The 16,149-nt window shown below is 35.3% G+C and overlaps 1 protein-coding gene across 1 annotated transcript; it reads left to right on the top strand.

The window, feature by feature from the left end:
• Window positions 1–5,041: 5,041 nt before the first annotated feature.
• LOC127075346 (cold-responsive protein kinase 1) lies at window positions 5,042–8,257 on the top strand. Its single transcript, XM_051016829.1, has 7 exons — window positions 5,042–5,256; window positions 5,708–5,820; window positions 5,968–6,080; window positions 6,426–6,636; window positions 6,751–6,988; window positions 7,385–7,535; window positions 7,616–8,257. Exons 2-7 carry the CDS (start codon window positions 5,748–5,750, stop codon window positions 8,012–8,014), a joined length of 1,185 nt encoding a protein of 394 aa, XP_050872786.1. The 5' UTR covers window positions 5,042–5,256; window positions 5,708–5,747; the 3' UTR covers window positions 8,015–8,257.
• Window positions 8,258–16,149: the final 7,892 nt, after the last annotated feature.

Raw genomic sequence — 16,149 nt, 5'->3', positions numbered from 1 at the left:
CAACCAACTGATCCATTAAATCATCAATCCTCGGCAAAGGATACCGATTCTTGATCGTCACTTTATTCAGTTGCCTGTAGTCCACACACAACCTCATAGTACCTTCTTTCTTCTTAACCAATAACACTGGTGCGCCCCACGGTGACACACTCGGACGAATAAATTTCTTATCCAACAGATCTTCCAGCTGACTCTTCAATTCAGTTAACTCAACAGCAGACATACGGTACGGAGCCATCGATATCGGCCTAGTACCAGGTACCAAATCAATCGAGAACTCAACTTCACGCTCTGGCGGTAATTCATTCACTTCTTCCGGAAACACATCAGGAAAATCACACACCACGGCTAGATCGCAAATCACCAGTTTATCTTTAGCCTCCAAAGTCGCTAACAGCATAAACAACTCTGCCCCATCTGCTACTGCCTCATCATAGGGAGTGTAATACTTCGACAACTCTGTGAACTTAGCAGCATACTCAGTAACAGACCGGTTGCCCTGCTTCAATTCTAAGAACTCTATCTCTTTCTTTCCTCTGACATCCTCTGGAAAGTACTTCCTCAGGAATCTCTCTATGAACACCGCCCAAGTGATCTCAGCACTCCCAGCAGCTTCCAACTCAGTGCGGGCAGCAACCCACCAATCATCTGCTTCCTCTGACAGCATATGCGTACCGAACCTGACCTTCTGGTTATCGGCACACTCAGTCACTCAGAAGATCCTCTCGATCTCCTTCAACCACTTCTGAGCACCATCTGGATCGTATGCTCCCTTGAACATTGGAGGATTGTTCTTCTGGAACTCACTCAGTTGACGAGCAGCTCCCAATCCCACAACATTCGGATTCCCTCCAAGTACTCCAGCTAGCATACCCAGAGCCTCAGCAATCACAACATCGTCTCTACCTCTTCCAGCCATCTCTATTCTGAGAACCCAACAAGCTAAAATAATAAGTACTGATAGGGTTACACAACACCTATCACATACAGGGAAACATAATAATTACGACTCGACTCGACCGACTATGCTCTGATACCACTAATGTAACACCCTTCTAAAATACCCCAATAATTAATTAAAACAACAAAATATGAATCAGAGTAGATATGCAATTTCAGGGTGTCACACTTGACACTTCACACCATTCACCAAAATAACTTGTCATGCTCATTTATTAATCAAAATAAAACATTGCACAATTCGCAGCGGATAGAAATCTAACAACATGCAAACCATGTAACACATTACATGTAGAGTTGTTCAACAACCAAAATGAAAACAAAGTAAAACATCCCGTCCCGATGTTACATAGACCAGAGCATGACCCATTAAGGAACTACACTAGACTCCAAGTACTAGCTTCTACTCAATCACTGCTCGTTACCTGAAACATAGTTGTAAGGGTGAGTTCCTCAATCGATATAATAAGCATTATAAAATATCATGTAATGTTAAGTAAATTAACACATTCATCACCCTAATCATATCACACATTCAGCAACGGCAACATCAACTCATAGTCATACTCAACACAAACACAAAACACACGTATAATATTGGAATACATCCATTCATATTATACGCCATACATACATTATGAAATGAGACTCCATGCATGCGGTACCGACTATTCGTGAACACATAGTTCAACCTCACCGATGAAACCCAGATACGGCTACCAAGCTCACTAGTCCCACTCATTTGAGACCTAGTGACTCACTCACTAATTCCTCACCATGGGAATTAGCTACCACCATAAAGGCTATGCTATGCACGCTAAATCACCTAGCATGCAAACATCAACGACAATCCACAATGGACATATGCTCACACTCTAAGCCATAAACAACTCACTAATTCCTCACCATGGGAATTAGCTACCACCATAAAGGCCATGCTATGCACGCTAAATCACCTAGCATGCAAACATCAACAATAATCCACAATGGACATATGCTCACACTCTAAGCCATAAACAGTCCATCCACAATTGCATACATAATAGATATATTCACAGCATTATGCATACCATCATACATCATCAACATTTTTATCACAGAATCATATCATGTCATGCCAAATAATAAATCACAGTATTAGCACACTCTACTAATACCTATACTGCTCAAAACAACGGGAAATGATCCCTACTATATCATACATCAGCTAAATTACATCACTCAGCTGAAACGACCAAAACTGCACAACAACAGCTCAGAAAAATCAAACTTCTGCCCATACAAGACGTACATAATATTTAACTATCAATTTTTCACTTTTCAAACAGTGTTAACCGGTTAACGCCCTGGGTTAATCGGTTAACGCAAAACAGAATGCGCTTCTTGGCAATTTTTAACAGTGTTAACCGGTTAACACCCTGGGTTAACCGGTTAACGCAAGACAAAAATTAATTATTTTAATTATCATAACAGTGTTAACTGGTTAACACCCTGGGTTAACCGGTTAACGCAAGACAGAAAGCTGTTCCTGTGCTAACACGAACAGAATGTAGAATTACCCGCATTTTTCGCCGTTGGAGGACTTCCGGACCTCCGATTTCGATTCCGTAAAAAGCTACAGTTTCAGGAAATTACGACTCATCCAAATATAGGTTCATTCACAGTTTTAACGTAATTTATTCATCACAATTCAAAGGTATTTCTCAAAACCTAATTAGAGTCGATTTAATGGCTTATTACTACCCATTACATGTTAATCCATAATACCCATTAAACGACGATAAACCCCCCTTACCTGAGTTAATCCGACAATTGATTCTTTGACCTTCAACAATCGTGAATTCTCCTCTTGAGCCCTAGCCTCTTCTTCTCCCTTTCTCAGTTTCTTCTCTTTTCTCCCTTTTTCCACTTTTTAGTCGCTTCTCTCCTTTCACGTGTAAAACCCTTTTTGCTAAATGAGACTCTTTACTGATTCCAAAAATCGTTCCAATTCCAACTTTATTATTCCAATAATAATAATCCAATAATATTCCAATTATTTAATTAAATTAATAAATATACTAATAATAATATATATGAATGGTTTATCTTTTATTTTGAAAAATAATACCCTCTCATTCATATTATCATCATAATATACTATTAAACTTAAATTAAATAATTATCATATTTTATCGGGGTGTTACATCCATGACGCATCTTCGAAAACTGTGGGGCATTTTAGAATTTTTGCGTGGTGCCTAAGAAAGATATAAGGTGCATTAAGAAATTCATGTTTATTAATATTAATGAAATATATGGACTTTCTAAAACTTGGGGCCTTCCAAAATTTGGGGCGCTGGGTTGTAAAGCTTGTTGATCCTGCACCATGCCAACCCTGTTGGGTAACATACTGTAGATTTTTTTTGGAGAAATAGATTGAAGATGCAAATTGTTTAAATGAAGAAATTTGAATTTGAGAACAACTAGCAATGAAGATGAAGCAAGTGAACTATACCTAATTACACCATCAAAACAAAGAAAAAAAATCAAAAAGTGAAAATGAAATGCAAACTAAGCATTAAGGTCAACTTATACAATTCATTAAAATATCGAAGATTCACTCCAACAATTTAGATGGAGTATTAATTCTTAAACTACACTTGAATGCGCTCGAGTGAACCTAGGTGCATACGTTTGTTTCCCTATATGTGTTGGGCCCACAAGGGTTTATGCCATAAAAACATTTTGGATGCACGAAGTGCATTTAAATCACATGTTTCATATGCCACATATTCTCACTATTTGGACATAGCAAGGAAGCCTTCTCCACGAATCACCTTCTCAACGAGCCATATCTCTTAATAGATAATGATACCACACCCCAAATTCTTGAGTTGACCACACTTCATAACAATAATCGTCGATTCATAATTAATAGTAAGGACTTAGGATTAACTGAATCAAACAAACCAAACAATTTAATTCAGTTAAGACGTGTCAGTCACCAAGATACATATGGACCTGTACCTGTGGGCGTTGCACAAAATTCTGAGTCACACCTAAGTACGATTGATACTTACAAAACTCTATCTCAATCTCATACTAACTTGAATGTTAGATTGTATATCATTTTTGCAAGTACTCTCCGATCAACATATAACTTCCACCACTACAAAACAAAAAAAAAGCTTTTCGGAGTGGGCATGTTCAACCTATTGTTAAATATTTGTTTCAGTATAAAATAATTATTCATAGTGTCACAAATGAATAAAATAAAACTTTTACAAGATAGCTGAGGAATATTAATGCAGGAAACTAGATAAACTCTTTTACCGAGTTCTCTACACTTTCTATTTTAATTTCTATTGCGTCTACTTATTTATATGATTTAATAATACTTTTTATTTATGCTTTACTAATTAATTAATACTAATTTATTTTAGAATTTAATTGATATACTATAAATATTTTTTACACTGTCAGTTAATCACAACCATTGATTTATTTAACATGTTTGACTTTTATTTTAACCACTTAAAAAGTAATACAAACGGATGATTGTGATGCATTGACAGTGTAAAACTTTTTAAATTGACAGTGCATAACAATTAATCTCTTTATTTTAATAATACAATGTCAATTTTTATAATGAGAAATGGCAATGGTTGTTTTTTTTCCTTCTGATGTGTATATTTTCTAGCCTTTTTTAAAAATATTGTTCCATTTTATAATACTTTATTGTTTTTCTTAAAAAATAAATTAATATATAATTTATATTAAAAATATTTTTTAAACAAATAAGTAATTTTATAATTTATTAAATTTTTATATAAATTATAAAAATACAAAAAATATTTAAAAAGTTTATTAAATAATTATATCAATTATCAAAACAACTTGTTTAATGTTTTAGTAGTTAACCATAGTAAATTAAAAAAGTTAACTTCACCTTGTTAGACTCCCGCCATTCCATACAAATGCTCTGGATTCCTTTGTCCTTAATATTTAATGAACCATTTGGCAATAGTAGTCTTCTATCCCGTGTTGTTAATTTATTAAACTATATATATTTGGAATAGTCCAGTCAATGAAGAGATTCAGACACATACTCGTCGTTTCACGCGCTGCCTTGTTACTCTTTCAGTCTTATTATAAATCTTTCATTTTATAACTTTTTACATCAATTCAATTTCCAGCCTAACCCCGTCATCTCATCTCATCATAACACACTAAAGTCCTCTCTTGACTTCTCTCTCTCCCTTCATTACCTCTTCTCAACCTTCTTCTTCTGCTTCATTTCCTCCAATTTCAAAGGTTTGTTTCACAAAATTTACCCTTTCTTTTTATGTTATTTTCTCAATATTTTCTTAGCTATCTGATTTTTCCCTCTTATTTTAGTTTCTGAAAAATAGTCAATGATTACTTTAACTTGAACCGTAGCATACTCTAAATTCAAATTGAATTCAATGGATTAAATTACATCACTATGTTTTTTTCTATATTGAAGCCATGGTATCTGTTAATGTCTTTTCTATGTTTAATCTGATATAGAAGAATATCTTTTTTTCTTTCAACTAGATTAGTGACTGAAATTCCACTTTAGGTAAATAATTTAAAAGTGAATAAATAAAATGTTCGAATTCAAACCCCTTACACAATTGCCAACTTAACTTACGCACAATTTTTCATTATTATTATTATCATTTTTTTTCCACTTTATTATCCTTCAAGACATTGATACTTTTATATGGATCAAATCAACCAGGTGACATTCTCCAAGGGAATTTGAATTACTTCATATTGTCATGACTTGTTTTGCTTTCTTATTTGGTAAGAAAGTGTCTTCTGATATAAGAAGAGATCCTGAAATTGATGAAGGTAACTAACTTATCTATGCTTGGTTAATTTGTAGGAATATAGCATTCAATTTTTGATGTAAAATGAGATACTTATGATATAATTAGTGAATGTAATGCAATTACCTATTTACAGTGCTTGACTTTAAGTGAGTATAATTGTTAACAGGACTTTCCGGGATTCGAATAAAAGTTTATACCTACAAAGAACTCAAAAATGCCTCGGACAATTTCAGCCCGGCTAATAAAATCGGGGAGGGTGGTTTTGGTTCTGTCTATAAGGTAACCAAACAATGCTCAAGTATTTCCTTCATCACCGTCTAATTTGTTTTGATAATTATTATAAGTAGAGATAACTGTTGGCTGCGGGTAACTCGGGAATAGGGTTTAGGTAAACTGAACTTTAGTAGTATTATATATCTATGACTTGTAACACTGGAATCCTAATTCATAAGACATAAATCAAAGGGAATTATAGTTTCTCTATAGTCGCAGAGGTAGACACTATTGACTGAACTGTGTTAACAAAGATCGATCGTGTTCATTGTCTTTTATTTTCGTTTATCTTTAATCTTCTACTGGTTGCTGTTCTAACAGAAACCTAAACATTATTTTGTGGATGATTAGGGAGTACTAAAAGGAGGGAAGTTAGCTGCTATTAAAGTTCTTTCAACTGAATCAAAACAAGGGGTGAAGGAATTCTTGACCGAGATTAATGTGATTTCAGAAATACAGCATGAAAATTTGGTTATACTATATGGTTGTTGCGTGGAAGGAGATCACCGAATATTAGTCTACAATTATCTCGAGAACAATAGCCTTGCACAAACCCTTCTAGGTAAGTGCGTTACAATATTTTGCTTGAGGACGAGGACTTTAATTCATCTGAATTTCGTGGACTTGCTTATATTGAATCTTTGAAAAAACTAAATTGTATGCACTTGCATTGCAGCTGGAGGTCACAGTAATATCTACTTCGATTGGCAAACGCGATGTAAGATATGTATTGGAGTTGCACGCGGACTTGCCTTTCTCCATGAAGAAGTACAACCACATATTGTTCACAGAGATATAAAAGCAAGCAATATTCTCCTTGACAAAGACCTTACACCTAAGATTTCAGATTTTGGTCTCGCAAAACTTATTCCATCGTATATGACTCATGTCAGCACACGCGTAGCAGGAACAATGTAAGTGTTTAGGTTTACAGTCAGTACAGAATTTCGAAGCATTTCAAAATTTGCAACTATAAATGGTGTCACAACGTATCATCAGAAATCATATTTCGTGACACTGATTGACATAAGATATTTGTTTGGTTGATTCAGTAATGTGCATAAATTTGTAGTCCAATAAATGCAACCCACACTTGTTCCGGCTGGTATTAAATTCATGTATCGCCTATAAGGCTATAACCGTGATTTCTTTAGGATGTTATTTTATATCATGTCCATTCCTTCATTCATCACCTTGTTGCTGCTTCTTACGTGAGAATGAGGAAATCGTCTCTTTCACTATTTGTGTTGTTATCTCCCATTTCTCAGCGACTATTTATATCTGGAACTCAACTCTGTGTTATATTTCAGAGGCTATTTGGCACCGGAATATGCAATAAGGGGGCAGTTGACTCGTAAAGCAGATATTTACAGTTTTGGTGTCCTCCTTATAGAGATAGTCAGCGGGAGATCTAACACAAATATCAGACTACCAATTGCAGATCAATATATTCTAGAAACGGTATGTGTATCGCATCTTCTCTGTTGTGTTCAAGCATCTTTCAATTCTGGCTCTTATTTAAGCTTCTGTTCTTATGACAGACATGGGAGCTTTATGAGCGAAACAAATTGGTACAATTGGTAGACATATCACTAAACGGGGGATTCGATCCAGAGGAGGCTTGTAAGATTCTGAAGATTGCCCTTCTTTGTACTCAGGACACGCCTAAGCTCCGGCCAACCATGTCTTCTGTGGTCAAAATGCTCACCAGAGAAATTGATATTAACGAAAGTAAAATAACAAAACCGGGCTTGATTTCAGATGTTATGGATCTTAAAGTTAGAGGAGCTAAGAAAAATAAAGACATGGAGAGTACATCTTCATACAATGCTTCATCTGGCTCAGATAGCCAGGGAACTACTACTACTGTGTCATTGGCTGCTTCTTCAAGTACTGCAACAACTTCAACATTCATTATAAAACATGATAAAAGCATGTAACATCACTAATAGTCTTCAGTAATTTTTCACATTGATCTAAGATTTTTTGTTTATTGAGGTGTGTTATCTCATGTAAATTTGTTGTCAATTCCATATTTTTGTATGTTAAATTTATTTAATACTGTGCCACTAGGAAGTTTTGTAAAATGTACTATGTTGTTGCCTTTTTCCTATGAAGGTTACAACTGAAATTGAAGATGTTTTTTTATTCTCTAAAAAAAAAAGAGAATAACTTGTTTTTCACCGTGTGGCAATCTCCAGTTGTAAAGAATTGAAAAGTTGGTTTTTAAACTTATTAACCATCTTTAGTTGAAAATGAAAAGAAAAAAAACCTTATGAACTATCGATGAACCTCACATTAGAGTCAGAGATGATATTGCGTGTAAGATTCAATTGAATTTTCTTTTAAAATTTGAAGTGTAATAAAAGTCTCGTTTGAAGGCTATTGACTTTATTACTGGTTTTTTTCTCCGTCAACTTTATCATATTTAATAAATGCTACATAACATTTATAAATTAGAGAGTAAAATAAAATCTAAGCACTTTATTAGTAAAATGGTTAAATATATTAATGGTCTCTTTTTTAAGTAGAAAGAGAGGGTCAAAGGACCAAGGAATCCACATAATCAATCTATAACAATTGATTAAGCTAAGGCGGGAGAACATCCAATCAAGGAATCCACATAATGGAGCTTTTTGTTTCTCCAGGTCAAAATGAGGCTAGCAACACGTTACCTATAAAGTTGTCCAATCGGGGACAATAAAGTGGATCGACGTTGACAAGTTAATCTGAAGTCACTATGCCAAGGAAGCGGAGAAGAATTGATTTTTGAAATTATTACTAACCAACTGTGTCTAAATTCTTTTGGGAGTAGAGCAGTCCCGGAGGGCATGCAAGATGGTGTCCGGTTTATCACCACAAATGTCGCAAAAATGATTCCGCAGTTGAAGATGGTTGAGGTAGACATCGGTGATGATACCATTATGGAAGATTTTCCAAATGAACATTATGATTCTTTCAGGAACTTGAAGATTTCAAATGGAGTCCCAAAGATTATGGGAGTTATCTGCAAAATAGTTACAAAGAAGAGAGTACATACTTGACACCGAGAACTTTTCAGAGTTGGTGTCTCCCCATAAGCAATTGTCAAGGATAGAATTTGAAGGAATAGGAGGAGAAATGCCATACACCTTGTCAAAGATATGATCAGGAAGGGTTCTGTGAAAAAGTTGTCAATTCCAACTACCATTAGTGGAAATAAGGTCAGATAAGGAATTAATGTTCAACCTAGAAACTTCATGTGTAACGCCCTAAAAATCCACGCGGAATTGTCAAATAATTTAATTAAAGAAATACAATCACTTAGGGTGTCACTCACAACAATCATAGCTTGCTCCGTAATACGAGTTACAATAAAACATATTACTACAAACATTTGCACTTAGGATGTTTACACGACATCCAAATCATCTGAATAACTTCGCAGCGGAATCATAATAAAAAAACATATCAATTGAAAATCTCATAATAGTTTTCATAATAAAATTAAAAGCACTGACTCGTAAGTCTTCTCCAAGTGCTACCACACAAAAACATAAAACAAATACAAGAACAAGCATTGTCTCTCAGAAATATCCAACACAAAATAAACAATTCGCTTCCTAGTGTTACATATCAGAGCATAACCAAATCTAACAAGAATAAACTAAAATAAATAGCTCCAGGAGTTAACTTCCACTCATAATAGTGTCTCTACTCTTGAGTATCTGCACAATACCCATGTAAAGTAAACATTCAAACAAAAGGAGTGGGAATTCATTTCAATAATAACAAAATAAAATATAAAATATAGTACAACATCTACACAATCATGCACAACAACATATCTCGTTCTCACGCCCAAATTATCATCAACATCACATACAACAACACCATCATCACACATAGTAATATTTCACGCATATATTTCATTCATCCTATGCGACTCACGATAACGACAACGACAACGACTCATATGCATGTGATATCAATTCAACATTTGATTTTTCTTACGAACCCGATTCCCCCTTCGGAATCCCGAACTCCCCCTTCTTAGTTCTGGATAAGTCTTTCGTCCCCCTTCGGACTTATGACTTGTCTCTTTCAACATATCAATAATGGATGTATGACATGGTAATAATGCAATTAACACAACAATTATAATAGTATTTAGTGATCCACAATCGAGCACACAATTGCAACCATGCGTAACGTAATCCACCCTTCTAGACTACCACCAATATAATCAAACACATCATCCAAATCATTCATAACACATCAAATAATTTGACAATACGGACCTCGTCCATATTCATCACATCATACACTTATTTTCCACCTGCTACCAACCTCTAATAAAATCGTTAAAAACATTTTATCCTTAAATCAAAGTTACAATCCTATGTTTCAGCCACCCACACTTCAAATCTCATCCCAAAAAGATTTACTAGTTGAAAATTATTATCAAAACCGTGCACGAATGCGTTAGTAGAAAGTTGTTATTTGTCTGAAATTTCCAGCATGATTTTCATCTCCTCTTAGCCTAAAAACATCCATGAAATCATCACAAAAAATATTATATTGTTTTAAATTTAGTCCCTAAAAACTTCAAACATCATTAATGGTGTGCTTATATGAACACTTTAGAACGTAAATTTCATCCAACAAATATAAACATTCATCATCAATCCAAAAATAATTAAACCTTCCTCTACCCTTCCATTCATATCCCTATTATTGAACCAAATTCCCACCCTTACCTTGTAATTCCAAAAAAATCCAAGTTTTTGGCTATGCCTTATCTTTCCTATAGCTCTCCTTAGGTTTTCATTCCTTTTCTCTTCTCTTGCCTATTTTTCTCCAATTCCAAAAGTTTCACCTCACTTCTCTCCTCATAAATCAAAAACCTAATTTCTATCTTTCTAATATCCCACTAAGGCCCAATTTATTACTAACTTACATTATTCATTTTAGTTCTCCATAATTCGCACTTTCCACCCTAAACTCATTATTTTCTTTTATTTTATTATTTCATTTAAATAATAACACAAAAATATTATTTAATCAATTAAATAATTATAAATAAATTTACCAACCTCTAATTACTTGTCACACTCTCTACCTAAGGGTCACCCACCCTTATTTTCCTAACACATCTCAATTATCACACAAATAATAATTAGTTACACACATAAAATTATAATTAATTAATATAAATACTTTTTTTTAAATGAGGTGTTACAACTCTCCCTCACTTAAAGAATTTTCTCCCTCGAAAATTACCTCAAATGAACAAATATGGATACGAATATCTCATCTGGCTCTCAAGCTCGCAAATTATGTTTCCACCAGCTGGTTATCCCAAAACTACCTTCACCAAGGTAATCCCTTTACCACACAATTGTTTCCCTTCTCGATCCTCTATCCGCATGGGTGGTACCTCAACAGTCAGGTTATCTCTCACCTGTACATCATCTACTTGGATCACATGAGACGGATCCAGAATGTACCTCTTCAACTGACACACGTGAAACACATCATGAATATTAGCAAGCAATGGTAGCAAATAAATCTGATAAAACGCTTCTCATATTCTTTGCAAACTATGGTAATGACCGATAAAACATGGAATGAGCTTTCGATACTTCAAATCTCGACCAACACCAGTTATCGGAGTAACCCTCAGAAACACATGATCTCCCTCTTGGAACTCAAGTGTTTTCCTTCGTCTATCACGATAACTCTTTTGGTGACTACGAGAAGCTTTTATCTTCTCCTAAATCACTTTGATCTTCTCTGTGGTCTGTTGGACAATCTCAGGTCAAATCACAACACCCTATCTTGACTCATACCGATACAAAGGCGTCCTACACCTTCTACGATCCAATGCCTCAAATGGTGTCATTCCAATACTCTAATGGAAACGACTGTTGTATGTAAACTCAATCAACGATACAAAGCTATCCCAAACACCTCATTGTTTAAGTACACGAGCCCTTAATAAGTCCTCTAGTGACTGAATCGTCCTCTCGGTCTGACCATTTGCTTGTGGATGATAGCAGAACTCATATGCAACTTCGTACCCAAATTCATTTGCAAACTCTTCTAGAACCTTGACGTAAGCCTCGGATCTCTATCAGATACAATACTGGACGAAACACTATGCAAACTGACAATCCTCTCGATATACAACTTCGTCAACCTCTCTAACGGATAATCCAGTCTCATCAGAATAAAATAAGCAGAATTCGTCAACCTATTCGTAATTACCCAGATAGTATCAGAATTCTTCATACACAAAATCCATCAAAATCCAGACATAAAATCCATCAAAATGTTGTCCCATTTCAAATCAAGAATAGACAACGGTTGCATCAAACCCAACGAATTTTGATACTCAATCTTTGAATCCTGGCAAGTCAGACACGCATACACAAACTTTGCAATCTCTTTCTTCATCCCAGGCCACCAAAACATCTTTCTCAAATCCTGATACATCTTTGTAGCACCCAAATGAATACTCAGACCACTTCAGTGTCCTTCTTCAAGAATACTCTTCTATAGTTCATGCACATCAGGAACACAGATTCTGTCACGAAATTTTATAACACCATTATCATCAATCTTGAAATCACCACCTCGACCTTGATTGATTAAAGTCAAACGATCTATCCATTCCAAATCATTCCTATGAATTTCTCTAGTCTCTTCCAAAACACCACTGGTAAGCTTTAACATACCTAGCTTCACACTTTGCGACGTAACTTCACAAACCAAACTCAAACATTTAAATTCTTCGATTAGCTCTAACTCTCTAGCCATCAATATCGACATATGCAACGTCTTCTGACTCAGTGCATCAAACACTACACTGGATTTACCAGGATGGTAATTCAAACCAAAATCATAATCCTTTAACAATTCATTCTGCCTCATATTTAATTCATTCTGATCGAATATGTACTTTAAGCTCTTATGATCACCGAACACTTCAAATCTAGAGCCAAACAGATAATGTCTCCAAATTTTAAGTGTGAACACAATGACAACCAACTCTAAGTCATGCTAGGATAATTCTTCTCATGAACTCTAAGTTGTCTTGATGCATAAGCCATAACTTGTCCATTCCGCATCAACGCACCATCTAGACCCATCTTGGAAGCATCACAATACACGATAAAAGGTTCAGTTGTACTCGGCAAAATCAAAATCGAAGTAGTCGTCAACTTTTTCTTGAGTTCTACAAAACTCTCTTCATAAGAAATATCCCACACATACGCTTGACCCTTTCGAGTCAACTGAGTTAAAGTTATTGCCAACTTCAAAAAACCTTCTATGAATCTGCGATAATAACCAGCTAACCCAAGGAAACTTCTAATCTTTGTAACAGACTTCAGAGTCTCCCATTGCAACACATCATCAACCTTCGAAGGATCAACCACAATACCACCACTAAAATTACGTGGCCAAGAAAACTCACTTCTATTAACCAAAAATCACATTTAGATAGCTTAGCATACAATTGTTTCTCTTTCGACAACTCCGACATAATTCTCAGATGCTCAACATGTTTTTCATCAGTCTTCAAATAAATTAGAATGTTGTCAATGTATACCACTATGAACATATCCAAATACTGATGAAAATTCCTATTCATATATTCAATAAACACACCTGGTGCATTGGTCACACCAAACGATATTATAGAATACTCGTAGTGACCATATCTTGTTTTGAACATAGTCATCAGAATATCTTATGATTTCACTCGAATTTGATGGTAACCCGACCGTAAATCAGTTTTACTAAAATTCTAGCACCGACTAATTGATCAATCAAATCAACGATTCTCGGAAGAGGATATTTATTCTTAACCGCCACCTTGTTCATCTATCAATAGTCAACACACAACCTCATGCTATCATCCTTCTTCTTTACTAACAATACTGGTGCACTCCAAGGAGAAACACTTGGACTAACAAATCTCTTCTCAAGTAACTCTTCCAATTATATCTTCAGCTCGCTCAACTCAGAAGCATACATTTCGTACGGAGCCATATAGACAGGACTAGTACCGGGTACCAAGTCAATAGTAAACCCAATATCTCGCTCTGGTGGTAAATCACTGATGTCTTCAAGAAACACTTCCAGAAATTCACACAGTGCAGGAAGATCACGAACTACTCCCTTGCCTTTGGCTTCCAACGAAGCTAAATCACAAACAATTGCGCCCTATCCTTCACGAGCTCCCTCACTTACTTAGCAGATACAAACATAAACTATTCACCTCCATCGAACTCATATTCACGCTCTGGAGACAAGTCGCAGATATCTTCAGGAAAACATCAGGAATCACACACCACTTGCATATCACTAGCCGTCACATTTCTCCTCACTCTCCGAGAAGCAAATCTCAACAATACCTAATCGTTCTCCCTCAAAGACATCCCAACTGGACCAACAGACAGGAATCTTGAATCCATATCTTCTTTGGATTCAAGAAACTGCACCGACTTATAAAAAAAATTGGTAAACACTTGGTTTAACTCCAACCAATTTATTCCAAGAATAACATCAACTTGTTCCAACAAAAGACAACCGATACACATCCTTAGGAAACACGTCAAGATACTCAAAACACCATTGGCTTACCTCTAGCCAAAATATTGCATTCCCCCTCACAATAAAGCGAACAACAAGAACACCTGACCATCTTCCCTCAAGGATCACACCATTTTGCTAACCGGCACCATCATCAAATCTACCTTTCTTCAAGTTCATGAAAAATACAATATTCTCAAATTAGTTGAACTAGCCGACACTACACTCTCACATGCAACAACATGATGTCCAAGCTCTCTACAATTGTAAAATCTAAGAGAAGCAGACACTTCTCCCCCACTTGTTTCATTCCTAACCTGCAAATGAAAAAGAAAATAAGCATCGACAATGTTTTCACACACATGTCGCATACTAGGGAACGAACATAATTAAACAACATGGTTGGATGGGCCAACCAGGATTTGATACCAGTATGTAACACACTAAGAACCTGCACGAAATTATAAAAGAATTTAATTAACAAAAAAGTAATCACTTAGGGTGTCACTCACAACAATCATAACTTTCTCCATAACACGAGTTACAATAAAACATTTTACTGCATACATTTGCACTTAGGTTGTTTACACGACATCCAACTCATCTGAATAACTTCACAGCGGAACCATAATAAAAAACCATACTAATTTAAAATATCATAATAGTTTTCATAACAAAATTAAAAGCATTGACTCGTGAGTCTTCTCCAAGTGCTATCACACTAAAACATAAAACAAATATGAGAACATGCACTGTCTCTCAGGAAATTATAACACAAAACAAATAATTCGCTCCCTAGTCTTACATATCAGAGCATAACCAAAACTAACACGAATAAACTAAAAGAAATAGCTCCAGGAGCTAACTTCCACTTACAACAGCATCTCTACTCTTGAGTATCTGCATGATGCCCATGTAAAGGCAACATTCAAACAGAAGGGGTGTTAATTCATTTTAATAATAACAACATAAAATGTAAAATATAGTACAACATCTACACAATCATGCATAACAACATATTACATTCTCACGCCCAAATTATCATCAACATCACATACAACAACATCATCATCACACATAATAATATTTCACGCATATATTTCATTCATGTTATGCGACTCACGACAACGACAACGACTCATATGCATGTGGTACCAATTCAACATTTGGTTCTTCTTACGAACCCGATTCCCCCTTTGGAATCCCGAACTCCCCCCTTCTGAGTTCTAGATAAGTCTTTCGTCCCCCTTCGGACCTATGACTTATCTCTTTCAGCATATCAATAATGTGTGTATGACATGGTAATAATTCAATTAACACAATAATCATAATAATATTTAGTGATCCACAATCGATCATACAATTACAACCATGTGTAACATAATCCACCCTTATGTACTACCACCAATATAATCAAACACATCATCCCAATCATTCATAACACATCAAATAATTCGTTAATATGAACCTCGTCCATATTTGTCACATCATACAC

Source organism: Lathyrus oleraceus, chromosome 4 (genome assembly GCF_024323335.1).
Source record: "Lathyrus oleraceus cultivar Zhongwan6 chromosome 4, CAAS_Psat_ZW6_1.0, whole genome shotgun sequence".
Lineage (NCBI taxonomy): Eukaryota > Viridiplantae > Streptophyta > Magnoliopsida > Fabales > Fabaceae > Lathyrus > Lathyrus oleraceus.
Note: the sequence above shows the minus strand (reverse complement) of the source record. Positions and strands in the feature narration are given on the sequence as shown.

Excerpts from the sequence above, each read along its gene's own strand:
- LOC127075346 (XM_051016829.1), top strand. The coding sequence starts at position 5,748 with ATGACTTGTTTTGCTTTCTTATTTGGTAAGAAAGTGTCTTCTGATATA. Across the intron at positions 6,637-6,750 it reads CCTTGCACAAACCCTTCTAG|CTGGAGGTCACAGTAATATC; the intron begins GTAAGTGCGTTA and ends CTTGCATTGCAG. Across the intron at positions 6,989-7,384 it reads ACACGCGTAGCAGGAACAAT|AGGCTATTTGGCACCGGAAT; the intron begins GTAAGTGTTTAG and ends GTTATATTTCAG.